Below are 20155 nucleotides of genomic sequence, written 5' to 3' on the forward strand. Positions count from 1 at the left end.
CGAAGCTGAGCCAGGACCAACCGCTCCAGGGTCTTCATCAGGTGGGATGTCAGAGCCACCGGCCTGTAGCTGTTGAGGTCCTTGGGGCGTGAAGTCTTTGGCACTGGTACAACACAGGAGGTTTTCCAGAGCTGTGGGACTCTTCCCAACCTCAGGCTCAGGTTGAAGAGGTGCTCCATCACCCCACACAGTTGGTCCGCGCAGGACCTGACGACCCTCGAGCTGATGCCATCTGGACCCGCTGCCTTCTTGCCATTAATCCTGAATCCTGATCACTGAGTAAAAATAAGTTTTTGCAACATTCATATTTAAATTACTACGTATATGATTAAAATTTCGATTATTAAATCTAAGTACCTGGGACACTTCATTTATGTGACTCTTGAAGGATAATGTTGGGTCTAGAATGACCCCAAGATATTTAAATTCTGGAGCTAATTCAATGCTAATCTTATGTCTTGTACCGGTGTAAAGTGTCCAACTTCACATATATATATATATATATATATATATATATATATATATATATATATATATATATATATATATATATATATATATATATATATATATATATAGTGAAGCCTCTCATGCAGCATACTCTGGTATCCACTGGCAGCAATATGACATCACACCAAGAAAATGTAAGTGATTTTGGAATGGAGTGAAGTGCTCCAATCCTTGTTGGAGGGGGACTTACCATCTGAGATGGTCATGTGTCCCAGATAGGCGACTTTCTTTGAAGCAATTGTAATTTGGAGAGGCTTACCCTAGGACTGTCCTCAGTGAGTTTTCGTAGTGCTTTTGTTTCAATCTCACAGGCCTGCTTAGAAGGAGAAAACATAATTAAATCATACACTGCAAAAACTCAAAATCTTAACAATTATATTTCTTATATTATTTCTAATCAAAAGTATCTCATCACACTTAAAATAAGACACAATCAGCTACAGAGTAACAGTGTTTCAGTGATATATACGAACTTGTTTTTAGACAGTGCATCTTGGATCTGGAGAATTTTCACTTGTTCTATTGGCAGATTTTTTCTTCACTTAACACAAGATATTTTTGCTTCAAATAAGTGGAAAACATCTGCCAACTGAACAAGTGAAAATTCTCCAGATCCAAGATGTACTGTCTAAAAACAAGTCCACCAGCACTGTTTTACCAAACACAGGATGATTTCAAATTCTTTAAATCAAATTTCAGATTGTATTTTAATTTTTCCAGGACAAATTATTTAAGTCGGTCTCAATCGCTCTTCACTCTGGATTCTTTATCAACTAAGATTTCAGTGGTGATTCTGTCTGCTCTCAGTTGTCGAACACTCGTCACCTCAATAATTTCCTCTGAGGTAATCACTCTTTAATTTTCTGAGATTTATTGAAAGAAGAAAGTTAAAAGAACTGAACTCCCTACAGCTCAGTTCTCATGTAGGCACTGGCCTGATAATGAAGGAACAGTGCATCATGACCTTGAACTTGAAACCTTTTATTAAGTCAATACATATACAGACTTTGGGTGTTTATTTGGTTACACACACACTTACCTTACATATTTGGCGGAAAGAGTTTTGTCATATGTAGAAAAAAATAGGGCGCTAATGGCATGTGTAACACAGTAAGGGGAATTGTTGAAAAGAATATATCAATGGGCCAATAGGCTCGACTATAGGAGCACAGGGGTGTGTTCAAATGAGACACAGAGACAAGAATGTAACTCAAAAGAACCAGCCAACTTTAGTGACATAAACCATAAGGTTGACAAGCACAGGTTAAAGACACTTTACAATGGTAGAAAGGAAACTTACAAAAATTAAAAGAAAAGTAAAACACAAACTACTAAAGCAATGACTTGGCCAAGTGTTATTTTTGGTTTTCAATGTTCGGGTTTCAATGCTCGGGTGCACCCTAGTAACCTGACTCCTTAACTCTTATAGAAACAGATTACACAAATCCAATGTACATTCAAATGAAAATCTCACACTCTTTTCACATGTGGAGAATGCTCTACACAACAGCTCAATATTTAAAGTCCCAAATAAAAAATGTCCAAGGGGTAAAGTCCAAAAAATTCCCAGGGTGTGAAAGAAAATAGGGATGAGAGAATGTCAGTCAGTGGTCTTATGTATAACCAGCTGTGCGTGAAAGTGTGAGTGATACAGTCCTACCACACCGCAAGGTGCAGCAGATCATCAAGTGGAAAAGAAGCGAATCTCAGTCTCTCTAAGTCCAGGTGGGAAGGCTCGCCATCTATTTCACCGGAGGAATCCACCTCAGGAACAATTCAGCATACAAAAAAAACCCTGACCTGTCAACGGACAGGGTCAGAAGAGCAATTCAAATATTAATTATGCTGTTCTAGCTATAATTCACGACTTGGGATTTTGTTTAAATCACATTCAACATAAATTTGCAATAAAAATACTCAAATTTGCAAAAATAAAACATTTCTCTTACACAAACTATGCATTAACCCAAGTAAAGTCAGTGCATATGCATATATGTCGCATAGGCGCCAATTATTAATCAAACAATTGAGATTAATTCAGTTTCTCAACGATAAAATGTGAAACAGACGTGAACTAACTGAGACATACAACATGTGCTCACCGATCTCAGTGCATCACGGCCGAAGACAATGGCATGGTGTCTCTCGGTCGGAAAATGCAGGGCTCTAAATAACGTAACAGGACATGTTGTTTTCTCTTTAATAACCGTAATACGACATGAAGAAAAAATAAACATAAGTTGCGCTTCAAGTGTTACCTTACTTCTGGAAGCAGATTGAGATGAACTTTCAGGCAGTTGATAGCAACCAGAGCTAACAAAGGCTAACAGTTTAGCTCCACGCGGTACTTTCTAAAGTCACCAGAAAAATGCAGCATTTGCCTGTTTACTCACTGTGGCTACTTTTAACATGAAAGGTAGCTGATAACCAGTGAACTTATGTGCAACACAGTTGGTTGCAACTTATATCTAATACTTTTTTCCAGCTCAAAAGCTTCAGTCTCTCTTTTCACCTGCCAGCACGCGACTACCTCCACACATAGCAGCAAACACAGAGCACGTAGGTGGGACATACAGCGGCAGACTGCTCTCCCATTGGTCAAAACATACTGGGACCTGTGCATTTCGATTGGTTGGGCAGGCTGTCCATCTCTCCTCATATCAGTCCTTAAAGTGGTACCCCCATTTTATGTGGGTTACACATGCTACTACACAAGTAGCCCCAGCGGGAGCGGAAGAAGGGACTGCTCTCACAGCTAGAGATTGATCAGGTACAACACACATGCTACAGCAAGGGGGCGGCAGGATGGCAGGTCAGGGGGATATATCATCACCCTCACCCGAGATTGGGTACCAAGCCCCAAGTGTGATGGAAGTAGGATCGCTTAGTGCGAGAGAAACGGACCTGAAAGACTGCATGAAGTACCTTCAGAAGATCAGAAGATCTACTAGATGGTGTGAATGCAGCACTACCGCTACGATACCATTACCAATACTAACTAGCTGATCTATACTACGGCAGCAGTGATCAGTGAGATGCTTGGCTACAAGCTAAACAGCCACAAGGAGCAGTACCCTTCATTGAGAAGGACACTGAAGGCTAAGATCAAAGTAGCATGGAGGGAGGTTAGCCAACTATCAGAGCTGGAGAAAGGTGCGACAAAGACAGTGCCTTAGAATTACAGCAAGCTGTCCAGCCTGTTACAGCAGCTCTGCTCATTCTGAGTTTCTTTCTTTCTTATCTTTTTTCTCGTAATTTTTTTATAACTAACGTATTAGTAATTAGACTCTGCAAATAATTAACAAATTTCCCACGTGTGGGACTAATAAAGGTTATCTTATCTTATACCTGAGTCCTTGGAAACTGCCAAGCAAAGACTCACAGCATTTGCCAGCCGTGTAAAGAGATACACCAGAGAGATCGAAGGCAGGAGAATAAACCAGCTGTTCTCCATGGAGCCAGCCAGGTGCACTCTCAGGGGCAGGGGAACAATATGAGAACAGCACCACCAAGGCTGGAGACGGAGCAATACTGGAAGAGCACATGGGAGAAGGATGGAACAAATAACAACAATGCTCAGGGGCTAGTGGATCTAAGAACAGACCAAATCAGCCTCCCTGAACACGGTCCAGTAACCATCACAGTGGCGCACATCCAAGAAAGGGGCACCGACGTGGTTCACGCCTACTGGCTGAAGAAGCTGACTGCACTCCATGAGCATCTGGCAGCACAAATGAAGCAGCTGCACACTGACGAGTGGCATCCGGAATGGCTAACCTCAAGGACCCCTAGAAGGGACCAGTCCCATTGAACGACCAGCCAATAACCTGCCTCAGTATCACAGGGAAGGTCCTATCAGGCATCCTAGCGCCTAAGATGAACAGGCACATGGCTCAATACATGAGTGGGCCACAGGAAGAAATTGGCAAGAATACCAGAGGCGCAAAACACCACCTACTGGTAGACCGAGCAGTGAGCCAAGACTGCAAGACTAGGCTGATCAACCCATGCCTGGATTGAGTACAAGAAGACCTATGACTCGATGCCCCACACCTGGATCCTGGAATGCCTAGAACTATACGAGATCAACAGGACCCTAAGGGCCTTCATCAGGAACTCAATGGGGATGTGGCGTACAACACTGGAGGCCAACTTCAAGCCCATAGCCCAAGTCACCTTCAAGTGCAGGATCTACCAAGAAGATGTCCTGTCCTCTCTGCCGTTCTGCATAGGCCTGAACACCCTCAGTGAGATCTCTTACAAGACTGGCTACGGATTCCAATTACAGAGTGGAGCAGTTGTCAGTCACCTCCTGTACATGGATGACATCAAGCTGTATGCCAAGAGTGAACAAGACATCGATTCACTGATCCACACTACCAGGCTATACAAAAATGACAATGGAATGTCGTTTAGACTGGAGAAGTGTAGTCAGATGGTAACAAAGAGAGGGAAGGTAGTCAGAACTGAGGGGATCAAACTACCAAAAAGCAACATTGCAGACACTGAGGACAGCTACAAGTACCTGGGGATCCCACAGGCAAATGGGAATTATGAAGAGGCCGCTAGGAAAGCTGCAACCACCAAGTACCTGCAAAGGGTCAGGCAAGTCCCAAGGAGTGAGCTGAATGGTATGAAGAAGATCCGGGTTATCAACACCTACGCCCTGCTCGTGATCAGGTACCCTGCTGGGGTAATAAGCTGGCCAAAGGAGGAGATAGAAACCACTGACATCAAGACAAGGAAGCCCCTGACCATGTATGGAGGGTTTCACCCCAAGTCCCGAACCCTGGAAGATGGCCTTAACCGACCAGTGGGGAATTTAAAAAAAATATATATTTTAAAATAAATACCCTCTCGCCCCTGCGGGCAGTTTATCCTCCAAGCTTGGGTCCTCTACATGAAGCCTGGGAGCTTGAGGGTCCTGCGCAGTATACAGTTATGCCGTTTGGGTTGCGTATTGCACCTGCTATATTTTAGCATGACATGGTCAGGGTACTTGCTGGAATGAATAACTGCGATGCCTATCTGGATGAGGTCTGACCATTAAGTTCAACCGTTTCCATGAAGCATCACTTACTTTAAACCTCACTAAATTTGAATTTGGCAAAGCTACAGTCACATACTTGGGAAAACGAGTGGGACAGGGATAGGTACGTCCAGTGGAGGCAAAAATTCAGGCTATTGTTGAGTTTCTGGCCGATTTCTGGGGATGTGTGGCTATTATAGAGGATTCTGTAAAAACTTCTCTAATGTTTTAACTCCCTTCACTGATTTGGTCAGCCCAGTGAAACAGTTTCTTTGGACTCCTGCTTGTCAGAAACCAATTTGGGACTGCTTGTCAGCTCATACGCTTCACAAAGCAAATGAGCACATGAGAAACCAAGTTACCAACATATCACTACCACATTTCACTAGCTGGGACCACATCCTAGGTAACAATGGGCAATGAGGAAGTATGAACTGGTCCTGCGGTTTGGGGAAGGCCTCGAAGGGGACTGGCAACGGCTCCCAGGCCGAGCAGATCCCCATGTACTAACGAGAAGTGAATGAAGGAAAGGAAGAGAGGAGAAGAGAGGGAAAGGGGAGTGGGAAGGGGGGGGCATGAAAATGAGAACAGCAGGTATTGGTGAAGGGGGGCTTTTATAGCCTGAGGCTGGAGTGGGCGTGAAAGAGGAGTGGTCCCACTCCTGAAATTCAGATAATATCTCCACAACAAACTGGTGGAGAATAACAGACTTCAGTCCTCACATACACAGCAAAATGAGTAGATGCAACAGGTCCAGAGAAGCCTGAGAGGGCAGCCCAGCCCAGCCATCTCTCACAGCCCTGAGAGATGGCTGTTTGCTTGTTGATATTCCAGGCTCCGCTTCCCTTGGTAATCTTCTAATTTATGGGTCATATATCAATTAACAGTATCCTCTGCTCTTATTCATAATCACTTTCATCACTCACCTGGAAGTCACTGCCCTGAGTGCTCCAATTGCCACGTGGACCACTGTGTGCTTCACCCCCCACATCTTCTCAAGTTCCTCTCTCAGACGTTGTTATTTCTCTAGCTTGGTATTTCTCCAGACTGCATAGAGGGTCATTAACACTGCCCAAAAAATCTTTGGCTGCCCTCTGTCACCCCTGGAAGCTATCCCAGTTCTCCCTGTCCCAGGGAAACCAGAGCCATCACAGCTAGGTATCTGATCATCAGCATGGTGTAGGTATTGATTGCCTTGATCTTGTTCTTTCCATTCAGCTGACTCCTCAGGACTTGCATTACTCTCTGCAGGGATTTGGTTGTTGCGGCTTTCCTAGTGGCTTCTTCATGGTTCCCGTTTGCCTGTGGGATTCCCAGACTACTTTCCCTCTCTTTCTTACCACTCGGCAACACTTCTCCAATTCGATTGACATCCCAGTGTCGTTGCTGTAGATCCTCAAGTGGTGGATCTGTGAAGTGAGGTTTACTCTATTCACTCTTGGCATACAGCTTGATGTCATCCATGTAGAGGAGGTGGCTGACAATTGCTCCATTTCATAGTTGTTATCTATAGCCAGTCTTGTAAGAGATCTCATTGAGGGGGTTCAGGCCTATGCAGAACAGCAGTGAGGAAGGGACATCTCCTTGGTAAATCCTGCAGTTAATGATGTCTTGAGCAACTGGCTTGAGTGCCCTTTAGTTGTTGTTCGGCACATGCCCATTAAATACAGATAAAGGCTCTTAGTAGTGATGCGCGAATTATGAACGAATCGTTCAATACTCGAGAATCACTTTACTGACTCATGAATCATGATTCACAAGCCCAACTAACTCACTGACTCATCCCTGTTGCTGTTAGCAGCAATATATCTAGCTTATAATTAAAATTTTGGAGAAAAACAACATCCAGTATCTTAACAAAAAAATTTCTGCTCTGAACTGGAAGAAAAAAACCCTGAGTAGAAGCTCACATCAAGACAATAGCTTCTCGGTTCACAGTAGCATCGCTCTGCTAACATGCTAACAGCACATTTGAGCTACTCACCCCCTCCCTTCCTGTGCTGAATCGTAAGCCTAAGCGAATCACTCAGGACTCACTAACCCCCTCCCTCCTGTGCTGAATCATAGAGCGAGCGAACGAATCACTCACTCGCTCACCCCCTCCCTCCTGGCTCACAGCTTCTTCTTCTTCATGGTTGGCAACCAATGTTAAGGCGCATTTCCGCCCCCTGGCTCACAGCTCAGTGGACATTTAGATGAGAAAATATATATTTAACACATTTAAGGAAAATACTAATAAAATAAAAATACACAAAATAAATGTTTATTTAGCAATTTTGATAAGAAATAGCTTAATTTTAGAAATGTTTTTGCTCTTTTTTTCTATATAAAATAGTTGTTTTCTTTTAGAATCACTCATCTTAGCAGTAGGATTTACATGAAAAGAGAAACAAATTAAGTTTGAGTGAAAATGTACATTTTTTGCACTCTCTGGTCAACTGACTCAGTGAATCAAATGACTCAAAAAAGCCGATTCACTTTGGTGAGTGACTCATTAAAACTCAATTCAGTAAAAAGAATCAAATTTACCATCACTAGCTCTTAGGGTCCTGTTGATCTTGTACAGTTTATGCATTCCAGGATCCAGGTATGAGGCATAGGTTTTCTCGTAAGCAACCCAGGCGGTGCAGAGGTTGGTGAGCCTGGCCTCGGAGTCTGTTCTATCTAACAGTAGCTGGTGTTTTGCCCCTCTGGTGTTCCTGCCTAATTCGTTCTGTGCCCCGCTCATGTACTGAGCCATATGCCTGTTCACCTCAGCCACTATAATGCCTGATAGGAGCTTTCATGTTGTACTGAGGCAGGTTATTGGCTGATAGTTGGATGGGACCTGTGGGGATCATCTGGGATCAGGACTGTCCAGCAATCAGTTAGCCATTCTGGGTATCGAATCTACTAGCAGCTGGTTCATTTGTGCAGCCATGCACTCATGAAGTGCAGTCAGCTTCTTCTGCAAGTAGGTGTGCATCATATCAGGGTCTAGTGCTGTCTAACTCTTCATACTGGAGACCCTTTCCTGGATGTCAGCCAGTGTGATGCTCACTGGGAGGTTGCTGTGGTCTGCTCATAGATTCACAAGCCACTGAGCATTGCTGTTATTGGTTGCATACTTCACCCATATGCTCTTCAAATATTGCTCCGGCTCCAGTCTTTTTTTTCATGCCACTGAGAGTACACCTTGGCAGGCTCATTAGAGTGCAGCTGATTTATATACCTCTTCAAGTGGCTGGCCAAGGCTGTGAGTCTTTGCTTGGCAATTGTCCCGAAACCAGCTACAGCTGCTGTCTGCTAGGCCTCATCTTTGTAGTGGACCTTTAGACTACTTTTGTTATTGGTGTTATTTGTTTTGGGTCCAAAAAACGAACATGAAAGCAGCCAGAACGCTAAAGTTCTAAAATATAGTGTCCAAAAAGCAAACGGGTGACAGCACAGTGGCTATGGCAATCTTGTATCTACACATTATGCTGTAAAATGTGACATGAAGATGTGTGCGGGAATGACAAATAATCATTAAGAAAAACAAAAAACAGGACAAATGTAAAAAATTTTGGCATTTGCTTTTAATTCTTTTATTAACTTTTTTAAATTATTTTTTTTATTGTTATTTTGTTTTTAGTATTATTCTTTTTTAAAGGATGATCTATCAATTCGGAAGGAGAGCTGCTCAGGCAAATCAGCATTCACAGCATTCACACTGTTTGACAGCAGTTTTTTTTTTCACAAATGTTGAATTTTCATAGTTTCACCTTTGTTCTTTTACATGTTTCAAAACTAGAAAAAGGTAAATAATTAACATTCCATTCAGATATATTTTATACAGTTCTTGATTCTTTTTCTCTTTCCATTGCAGTGACAACAAAATCAGATCCAAGATCAGCTTTTTAGAGTGTAACTAATTCATTCATGTAGGGAAGCCTCTCATCTTTCTGTTGCAGTCATCTTTCTTAGCTCTGCCTTTTCACTATCAACAAAAAAGCAAAAAAACAAAAAACAAAAAAACAGAAAAGTGGAACTAAAACGACCTAAAGCAGATGCAGTTCTTTAAATAGTAATAGTATTTTAGCTGCTGATGTCTCATCATGAGGACAGAAACACAGAGTTTTGTGACAGAGTCCACCCTACCAAAAGAGACACTGACTTTATTTTTTTGTACTTTCATGTTCAGAGACATCTGAATTAGGTGCATCAACCATCTAAACCACATTTGTCTTCAGATAGTGCTGCTGCCTCTGTGGCTTATAAATTACAGTATTATATTATTTGTTGGTTATAAAATTTCTTTTAAAATCTGACACAAAAAGTAAGAAAATAGGACTGCTTTCTGTCAAAGGAGGGGAGGCTTCCCTTCACCAGGTCATTCACACTATGTTAACGTCATTATTTTGATGTTTCTCATGCATGCATTTGGAATTAACCTCCAAAAATATAATACAAAAATACAGGAACAAGGGATGCAAAAAGAAAAAAAAGCTTCTTCTTTAAAGTAACTGAAGGAAGGCATCAGGAAAGAAAGAGAACAAAGAGGAGAAGACGTTTAAGATAGAGGAAAGGCAAGGCGCCTGGAATGGAGATGTTGCTGCAGAAAATATGGGTTGAAGTTTTAGACCTTAACATGCTAAAACTGACACAAAAAGTTCTCCATGCTAAGCATAAAAGCCTATTTCTTTTTTATCACTGTTTATGGTTTTAAGCTAGTGGACTTAATTATCCAAATAATATAGCCTAATGGCACTAGGACTGAGTAACTAACCATGGTAAGTCTGTTTTTACCAGTTTATTTAAAAAAAAAAATCTAATAAAGCTAGACCAGTTAATACAGCCGGTGTACAAAAATGCTACATCAATTCTAGCTAGTCAGATCGTTTGAATATAAAATCTAATTTTGTTCCTTACAACACCCACATATAATTTCAGATCACTTTACCCAGACTTGGAGAGCTAGCCAAAATTCACTAAATATCCTGTGAGCAATCAAGCAAATAGCTTTGGAAGTGGTGATGGTGTATTGACTTTACTGACTGTCAGAACTGCCGGTGTCTTATCAGTTTGCTGGTAAGCTGTCGATCTGTTTGCAAAAAAACCTAAATCACTATTGTATCCTGATACTGTCTTTTATTAGGCCTATGAATTCATAACAAGCCTGTAAGCTACATGGTGTACACGACACCCCCAGTTCTCAGAGTGTCACAGACACCAATATTTTAATGCTTCAGAAAAGAGAAACCACCACAATGAAGATTTTGGAATGAACATGTCTTCATCTTGTCATATGATCTTTTGACTGACCAGGCCAACATAGAACCTATTTGCTTTTCCCTCAACATAGACTTTTATTTGACTTTGTACTTCTTCTCTTGCACACTTAATTCGTGATACTTTTTGAACTAGCCAAAGGGTGCTTTCAAGTAACCTAATCCTCCAAAACTGATAAGGGTGATATTTCTTTGTCTATTTGTTATAACACTTTTCTACTTTTTAGAAACATGTCAGCAACCTCGTTAATTCTCATTTCCATGCAAGACTGGATGTCAGACTGGCTACACTCATGAACCATACTGAAATGAAGAGAATTTAGAATCTAAAGCTATCCATGTTTTCTCAGTGTTGGCACTCGTAATCTGAATTCAGATCATGAAAGTCATGTATATCGGTTAGATTTGGTGAGACAAGCAAAAGGAGTTTCACCACAGTGTTGCAAAAAGAAAAGTTTATCTAGTCCAGACCTAAACTGTCTTAATAATCCTGCTAGCTCAGCCTAAAATGTGAAAAATATTTATGTAAACTTCTGCTCTACATGGGTTAAACTTTTGCACACAGGACCTTTTACCACACCTGAGCCCTGTCACACCACTCACTTTCTAATTTTGTGTTCTTCTAGGATGGGGCCAAATGTACACTACACATTGAAATTTTAACCCATGTCTCAGCCCTGCTGGATTAACTAACCAAAAACCTGACTTAGCTAACTACTTAAAATACTTGTATAGGCTACAAAATTCATTATGGTTTGGGTTTAAAGCAAAAGTAGCACTATTGGCTAGTTAGTGGTCCATCTGGGCACAGGGACATTGTCTAGTTCAGTCTGCAAAGCATTCCTGTCGTACATGTTTTATACACAAACACCTTAACACCTACATATGTACATAACTGGAAATCCTGAAAAATAACATAAACCAGGGAGCCCTGTTCCATTATTACTTTATCCTAAGAACTTCCTACGTGTTTCTACAATCTAACAGTCTTTACTGGCTTTTAATGCTTCATTATGTTTTTAAGTGGGTTAGTGGACAAGTGGTGGCCTGGTTGACAGAACATGGCTGATGAATTATGGGAGTGGTTGGCGATGGTGATGAGGTGATGGGGTAAAGCTCACTGTGATACAGGTTTGTGTTCATGTCCCAAAACCTTCCGAAGCATTTTTTCATACGTGTGGAATGGATTAGACATCATTTTGGAAACACCGAAAAGCAAAAATTTAAAATATTCACAAACTGAAGATGTCAGAGAACCAAATATCACAACAAATTTTACTCGTCAAAGACCCATTATGCAGTTTTTGGACTCGTGTTAGTTTTGGAATAGAATCAAAACTATTCCAAGACTTCAAATAAAACATCAGATCACGTCTCCAGTGAGTACAATTGGCATAAGTTTTAAAAACTAATGGATGGATGTTTATCTTGGTGTAGCTACAATACAGTACATAAAATCCTCTTGTTCATTTTGACACGGCTGAAGCTGAAGTAATATACAGTGTTAAGCAAACAACTGATCTAAAACACTGGAACCAATTCTTCTTATCCCATGCAATATCACTAAAGTCAGAGATGCTAGCGCATTGAGTTTAGTCAGAAAAATCTACTTCAAGCCTCCAAGTTAACTTCCACAGAGCCACATGTACTCACTGAATTCCTCGGATTTAGTACTGCAGCATCCTAACATCCTGATGTTTTGATAGAATACTATATACCTGAGATACCCTGGGTTACCACCAAAATTAAGAATCACCATAAATTATGTTGAAAAAAGTAACATTTATTATAAAACATATTGTTATCATCATCCATAACCTCAGCTTCAGCTACCATGGCTGCTAAGCAATAAATGATAAATGTATTGTTTAAATGGATATATACATACATTTTTATTAATCCTAAATATCACAGCAGTATTTCCAAAGCAGAGTCTTGCTATTGATTAGCAAGGCACGGAGAGCAATAATCTAAAGATATAGTACATAAATTCAAATCTCTCAGGATAACGATCAATCTTTTTTTTCTACGTGGCCTCTAATTTTAGCTCTGTGGCTCTTATATAAGCAGACAGGTGAGTTTAGCGACTTCAGCTGAAAGTGTTTGCTTGCCTTCAAATAAACAGATTTTTTCAAATGTTTCATTTTTGACATTTTTCATAGGAAACATGTTTTTCATTATGTTTTGATTTGACGTTTGGTGTCCTACTGTATGTCTGCCATAGAATAAAAAATCTACTCACAGAATTTGAGGCCTCAGGCATCGCCATGTAAAAGCCCACTCCTACCCCTCCATCTACCCCAGTCAGAATGCAGTCAGACACTTTAAAGAAAATAAGAAGGTGAACATGGTCGTCTTTTTCTTCTGTTAAAGTTTTGGGCCTCTCACTGATATTTTTTAACTTTATTTATTGTCTCTTTTTTAGTTGTTTTTAGTTCTGTTTTGTCTCTTGAGGTGATTTTTAATCTCTTTACAGTTATTATGAGCCTCCAACTGTCATTGTAGTCATTATCATCATCACTGTAGACTCTCTGGATCTATTTGTGGGTAAGGGGTGTTCTATTTGTCTTTTTAGTTATTAAAATCTCTCTTTAGTTGTTTTGTACGGCTTTGTAGTTGCCTTTTTTGTCATTTCTTTGACGTTCATGAAATAAGAGATTCTAATAATAATGTAATGCAGCTCAGGAGGTGGAGCAGGTCATCGACTAATCGGGAGATTCAAACCCTGGCTGCTCTAGCCTGCATTTCAGATATACTTGGGTGAGATGATAACCTCAACTTGCTCTTCACTGCATCGATCAGAGTGTGAATGTGAGTGAATGTTAGATTAAAACACTTGGGCATGGGAAAAATACCTTCTGTTATCAGGTGAATGAGGCATGCTGTATAAAGCGCTCTGAGTGCTCGAATAGAAAAGCGCTATACGTATGAACCAGTCCATTTACCCAGCATCATGAGCAAAAATCAATGTATAATAGAGACAAAACAGAGCAATTCATATGAATGAAACAGTATAAAAATGAGAGGCACAATTAAAATCCAGATAATTTAACAAACATATTTCTTATAATAATCTTTTTTCTATCTGTCAGAGGAGCATGTCTTACACTTGTGCATACTCTGCTCCTACAGTGTTTCACCAGACTTTGTTTGACTCAAATAGTGTATTTTGGCACAATTCTCTTTAAATATTTCAAACAACAGTTTTCCCAACCTCTTTTTACTTATTAACTTGTAGCCTAATTTTTCAGCTGGTACACTATTTGCTATGACAGCCTACTAAAGATATCATAAATGGACTCATCAGGCGAGGTCATTAGTAGCCAGCACCTTTGCAGGCTGTTTTTTTCCAAAACTATGGAAACTCCAGGTATAAGTTTTATGAAATGGGCTCATGGATAAGAGTAATATAAATGTAGTGATTACATATTTCATTCAGCCAACAAATATTCAAATATGCAACTTGAGAAACTCCACCAAGGTATTTCTTTTTCTTTTTGTCCCTGAACCATTGTGAAAATTAAAGAAAGAGGTTATTCCAGATCAAGACAAAAAGATACACCAAATATACCGAACAGTGATGATGGGGTTGTGTATTTCTCTTAAAGAGTCATTTGTCCAATGACTACACCATGAAATCAAACATCTGCAGATGACATCTTTCAGTGTCTGTCAGACTGTCCCCCTCATCAAGTGTGAGGCATTGTGTACCTTTTCATCTGATGAAGGCATCTGATCAGCTTGGATTACTTTGAGAGTATGTACAAACGAACAAATAAAGCAACAGTAGACCTTCTCCTGAAGTAACCTGAACCCCACACCTCTGATGGTTCTTTGGAAGGTCCTCAAGACCTTGGAAGCAATATTTAGGTCAAGGACAAAGTAACTAAAAGAACAACGTAACCTTTTCAGTTTGACTGCACAGGATAATGACATCTTTGAATGGACAACTTTCAGTCCGGAAACAGCAGTGATTGTAGAGATTAACAGCTAGGGACTCTACTAAGAGGCTTCAATAAGAAGAAGAGATAGTAATAATAAGAAAAAGGCAGAATAGCAGCCAGGTGAAAGGTTGAAGCAATAGCAGAATAAATACTTGCAAAAGTTGAAGAGGACTCCTCTTGGATTTAAGAAAGCTATATTATTGGGTGTCCTAAGACATCTTAAAGAGAACTACACAGGGTTCACCTTTTTTTTCTTAATGGTGTTTTACCATGTTAATCAAATGGATGAAATCGTTATTCCTACACACTTATCTGTACGCATTCTATTGCATATAACATAACATTATTACATTTTCACACACACACAAAAAAAAAAACCAGTTTCTAGCCCTGTTATTCATGAGAGAAAAGAGTGACTTGCAAAAGTCATGCACATTATTCATGCTGATAAACAATGTCAGAAAAATGAATTTCTAATTTGCAATCACTGCCATTTTTTGTCCCTCAAATAGTTTGTAAAAGATGTTTTCCTGCTCAGTTTCACACCTCCAAACAGATATGGTGTGTATGGTCTCCTTTTTCTCTGGGAGGAGGGTGCTCATCCTCCTCCACCATGTTTTCTTAGCTCCTTAGCAGTAAGTAGTTAAAACGTATCTTGGATGATAGTGATGCTACCATTACACTAACAATGCTGAAATAAAAATTAACTATGCCCCCCTCCCCCCATTAATACAGATTTCCATGCAGATTTTCTAAAGGGGAGGAGCAATAACAATGCAGAGATGCAGTTAAGGGTGGCGGGGGTACTCGGGTAAGATACCATAAAATCTCAAGAAGGAACAAGTGAGAAAGAGGGCCTATCCCATGGCTGTCATCAGTGATGCCTGAAGACAGCCATGTGACCTTATGGCCAGTTTAGTGCCTTTGAGTGTTTCTGTTCATCTCAACTAATGCATCCATCCAAGTGTCTGTAGTCTTTGGGTTACATCATCCGAACTAACATGCTGATGTCTTGCTGAATTTCAAGTCCCCAGATGTTGTCTCGATGCCTCCTGGGAGATTCAGCTAGTATAAAACATAAATGACTGTGTGATGTGCATATAAGTGTGAAAGCTGCTGTTTTTTGATATGTATGAATTGACTTCAGCTTGCTGTTTCTCAGCTGAGATTAACAGGGCAGCCTAGCAGTCGCTGGACATCGTGATAGACTCCCTCACCTTGCATAGTGCTTTGAGTGCCAAAATAATGGATGATTCCTGGGAATCAGTCGCAGTTTATGCAGTCTCTTGAAAAAAAAAGGTAAGTAAAGCAATATGACAACTAAATTACATAAAATTGTGACTAAAACACCGAAGACATCCAGAAGACACGAGGTTTCCACATACAAGACCATCGGGCAGGAAGCCCTCTGGCAGCTCAGCTGAGAGAATCTATGTAGCCATTCGCTCTGGAAATCAGTTCAGAGGATGTGAAATTGTTTGGTCTTCCAAGTTAATATGGCTTACATTTACTAACAGCCACTTTCTCCATTAGGTTGCATGTGATGATGGAACTGTGAACACCATTGTTGTTCTTCTCTTTCTCTCTATCTCCCTCCCAGTTTCTACGGTGAATCCCATCAGCAGAGACAGACGAGCAGCAGTTTACAGTTAATAGTTTTCCTCTTCTTGTAGAGGAATGGGTGAGTTTGTTAAAAACTCAGCACTGAAAGGGAAAAAGAAAAGAGAATTTTGTGAGGAGATGAAGTAAATATGTGACACCAGATCTTGGAATAGTCAGTGTGGGGCATCAAAAAGCCTAAAGGCAACAAAATGTGTTAAAGAAAACAATGAAAATGGATGAGCTTTCCTAGTCATTTCTTTCAATGTCTTTCTTATGTTTCAGATTTTATGTGGACCAAATATCATTTACTCATTCATTGTAATGATGCTAATGGCTAAGTAATGCTTTCTTTGCTTTTGGGGTATTTTGGCGACACCAGCAGTTCAAACTTATTCCTAAACCTTGAAAAATGGTATCACCATGGTTACAATAAATCCTTGATTGAATTTATATAACTGAATATACACACACAGCAACTACCAGATATAACAGTAAGTATGTAACTGGCAAACCTGGTTTTATGTTAATATGATTGTTGTTAAGAATGAAAGAATTATTGTGGGTTATTGTATTTGTCAATAACAATTAATTTAATGTATTTAAAGACAAATATCAGTGTCAGAGGAAAAACACAATGATTGCTAAAAAAAAAGAAAAACGGCATTTATCCTAAACTGATTGGAACAGAAGTTACAAACTAAAGTTGTGATTTTAAAATATTTTTCATTGAATTCTGCTGTACTTGCACATATAATAATCCTTTCCAGTCTTTGAGAAAATTTACAAAAATATAGGAGGGGCAGAGAATTACTGGACTAAATGACATAATTAGTTCCACTTTGACCATTTTCAAAAGTATCACGTTAACAGAATACATCGTGATATGTTTTTCTGTAAAATCTTTTACTTTTGGTGCCTAGCGCGCAGTTTTCTGATGCAGGGATTTGAGCTGATATTTATATCCATGCTTCTGTTGCTGTTTTGTTTGCTTTCCTACACCACTCCTGTTTTACGATGACTAAAACAAAGAGCAAACTGCTTCTGGGTGATTCTCCCAGACAGCCTCCTGTTGGACCTTTTTTGGGAAAAAAAAAGACCTATAATAATTATTTCTCTAATGTCTTAGTCCAGTAGATGATTACTTACATATTTCAAAAATACAATTTCCCACCTCAGGCATTATTAAGCATTCATTTCTCACTAAACTTCACTTTGACTTCAACCCTAATCCAAACAATCTGAACCATGAGTGATCATGATTTATACATTCTTGGAGAAACAATCAGGGACATTATGATAGTCTTGGGGTTGATGGGATGAGTAATATTTCAATATGATATCAGTTCAGTTACCAAAGAAATATAAGGCTCAGCAACAATGGGAAGGGAATTTATTTGGATCTTTAAGGTTCAATATGTTTTGGATTTTTCTTAAAGTTTTCTCTCTTTTTTAAGTACATGGTTGAGTTTTGCTTTTTCTTGATACATTTTGAATTTAACTCTTTTTACCCTCCAAAAATTGTCAGTTGCCTTTCCTGTGGAAAACTAAGTACACCCCATGGTTCAGCACCTTTACAACAACTTTCAAGCAGCTGTAACTTAAAGTAATTGCCTTTATCAGTCTGTCACATTGTTCTCGGGGAACTTTGAACCATGTTTCTTTATGGTGTTGCTTAAGTGTACTTAGGTTTGCAAAACCTTGATTCTTTTCCTTTTCAGCCATTCTGATGTTGGTTTGTTGCACAACCCTATTTGGGCCAGGATTTAGTTATCAGACATAAAACCTTGACTCTAAAATACTTGCTATATACAGTGGGTGGGGCAATTGTTTGATCCCCTGCTGAATGTAAAAGTTTGTTTAAAAAGAAACGGACATTCTCTAATTTCTATGGTCATTTTAATTGATAGAGACAGAATATAAATCACAAATCAAGAAAAACTGCATGACTTATATTTACTTCTTCTTTAACCTCTCCTTTGTTGCCTTGGTTGCCTTGCAACATTTCCCAAACTTAAGATGGGTCTGTACGTGTGCCTTCTTGCAAAGGAGGACCTTGTAAAATATATATCTGCTATGAAATAGGGTAAGCACTTTCCGTGGACAATCTTGTCCCTGACAGGTGGTGGAAAGGTTGGAATGAAATAATCTGATTATGTGGATAGTTATGCTTTAGTCACATAAACCGAAAGTAGGAGTATCTGTCATTTGTTTTGATTGATTGATTGATTATAATCTGTTTGCCACAACCACCAACACAACCAATTTCTGGGAGCAAGAACTCTGCCTTGACTGTAGGCGATCAAATATTTATTTCATTCAATGACATACAAATCATGCGGTGTGGTCAGTCTCCACTTTGGTCTGTGCATCACTTTATGTGATCTGTTCAGATGCAACTTTGCAAACCTAAGCCATACTTGTCTTGATGCATGCTCAATCATCCAGGTAAGGAAATCCCAAAAGGCTGATTCTGTTGACCTGAACGTAGCGTTTTCAGTGGGAGAAACGTTTGGTCATTCATCCAAGTGACTTCTTCTGTGGTCATTGATTGATGGCCTTTGATCAATGAGCTTTGATCAGTGGTTGTTGATCAATGGTCATGCCAATGTGCATATTAATGATCAAGGAACTGACCTTCCAGCCATTGTTCCTTCAGTGGTGCTGGTTTCAGTCGTTGTGTAAATGTGCTGTTTATAAGGTTGGGGAAACAGTCAGCCGAGACTGAAGAAGTCACTTGGATGAGTGACGAAATCAACTTTTTGGGCAAAGCCACACACAGCTTTTTCCTGCCAATCATTACACGCCATACTTTAACTTTTAATCTAACAGAAGCCTGTGGAGTCCGACATGTATGTCTGTATTTGCAGTTACTGTCTTTCCTTTTTGAAATGAACAAACACTTGAATGCTCCAGACCAGCAAATTGAGAACATTTTATAAAGGTGGTCACGCTGTTGACACTGAATCGGATTTGATTAGCAGCACCTGGCTGTTAATTACTACTTAAGCAGAAATCGGTGTACTTAGTTTTTCACATGACTGTATCGTATATCTCTCACTTAAGTCGCTTTTCTCCTTTTCCTTGACTCGGTGTCCCTTTTCAACCTCACACATTCGCTTGGAATTTATTTCTCCATTCTCTGTGGATCTGCATTCCTTTTTGCTCTGTATTGTTTTTGCCCCTGTGCTGCAGATTTTTTAGTGTAGTGTAGTCGCTGTGAGAGTTCCTTTAGCATTACCTATATCTATGTTAGACAATAGAGAAAGATTTGTTTATGTTTGATCTCCAGTGTTGGCTGTAAAAAGTTGTTTGTACATTACGGAAACTGAAACCTGACACATCAACGCAAGGAAATAATAGCCCAAACACACTGAAAAGCAAAGGAGAAAAAAAGATTTCATCACAAAGCTTACAGAGTCCAGCCAACATGCAAGGACACTGATACCACAGCATGAATGTCACACATTTTTCTTTCTGTGACCCACATACACACAGATATGTAACAATATGCAGAGGTCTTCGAGGGGACTATTTACACCTCTGATGGAACAAATACTTATACGACAGACAAGGAGCTGAGAGACACTGAGCTCGGAGACTGAAAGTGAAATTGAAGAGATTCAGCGCTCAAAGCAGAGGACTGCAGCCAATCAGGACTGGATTGGAATTCAGACTAAGAACTGAAAGCAGAACATCTCAGCTGATGTGTCCCGCAAAGCACAGACCAGACCTTGGCCAAATAACAGTAGTTTTGGAATTTTTAAAAATGAATCCCACTTTAACCATCAGACATGCAGTGTTTGCCTTATTTATTAATTTGG

At 39.8% G+C, this 20155-nt stretch overlaps 1 protein-coding gene across 3 annotated transcripts in view; it reads right to left on the reverse strand.

Annotated features, from left to right (window-relative positions):
* Positions 1 to 216: 216 nt before the first annotated feature.
* kcnc3a (potassium voltage-gated channel, Shaw-related subfamily, member 3a) overlaps positions 217 to 20155 on the reverse strand; it is a 114804-nt gene continuing 94865 nt past the window's right edge. For 2 of the 3 annotated variants that reach the window (XR_013974290.1, XM_080904571.1), the window contains one exon: positions 9195 to 16436. Coding sequence is in view for 2 of the 3 variants with exons in the window: in XM_080904571.1 (XP_080760697.1) it covers positions 16423 to 16436 (14 nt within the window). In the remaining variant the exon portion in view is untranslated. Of the gene's footprint in view, positions 276 to 769; positions 824 to 9194; positions 16437 to 20155 lie in introns of those variants that run through there. The other variant, XM_080904572.1, reaches the window with a different exon arrangement.

The sequence above is a fragment of the Rhamphochromis sp. 'chilingali' genome (assembly GCF_963969265.1).
Source record: "Rhamphochromis sp. 'chilingali' genome assembly, chromosome: 15".
Taxonomy (NCBI): Eukaryota; Metazoa; Chordata; class Actinopteri; order Cichliformes; family Cichlidae; genus Rhamphochromis; species Rhamphochromis sp. 'chilingali'.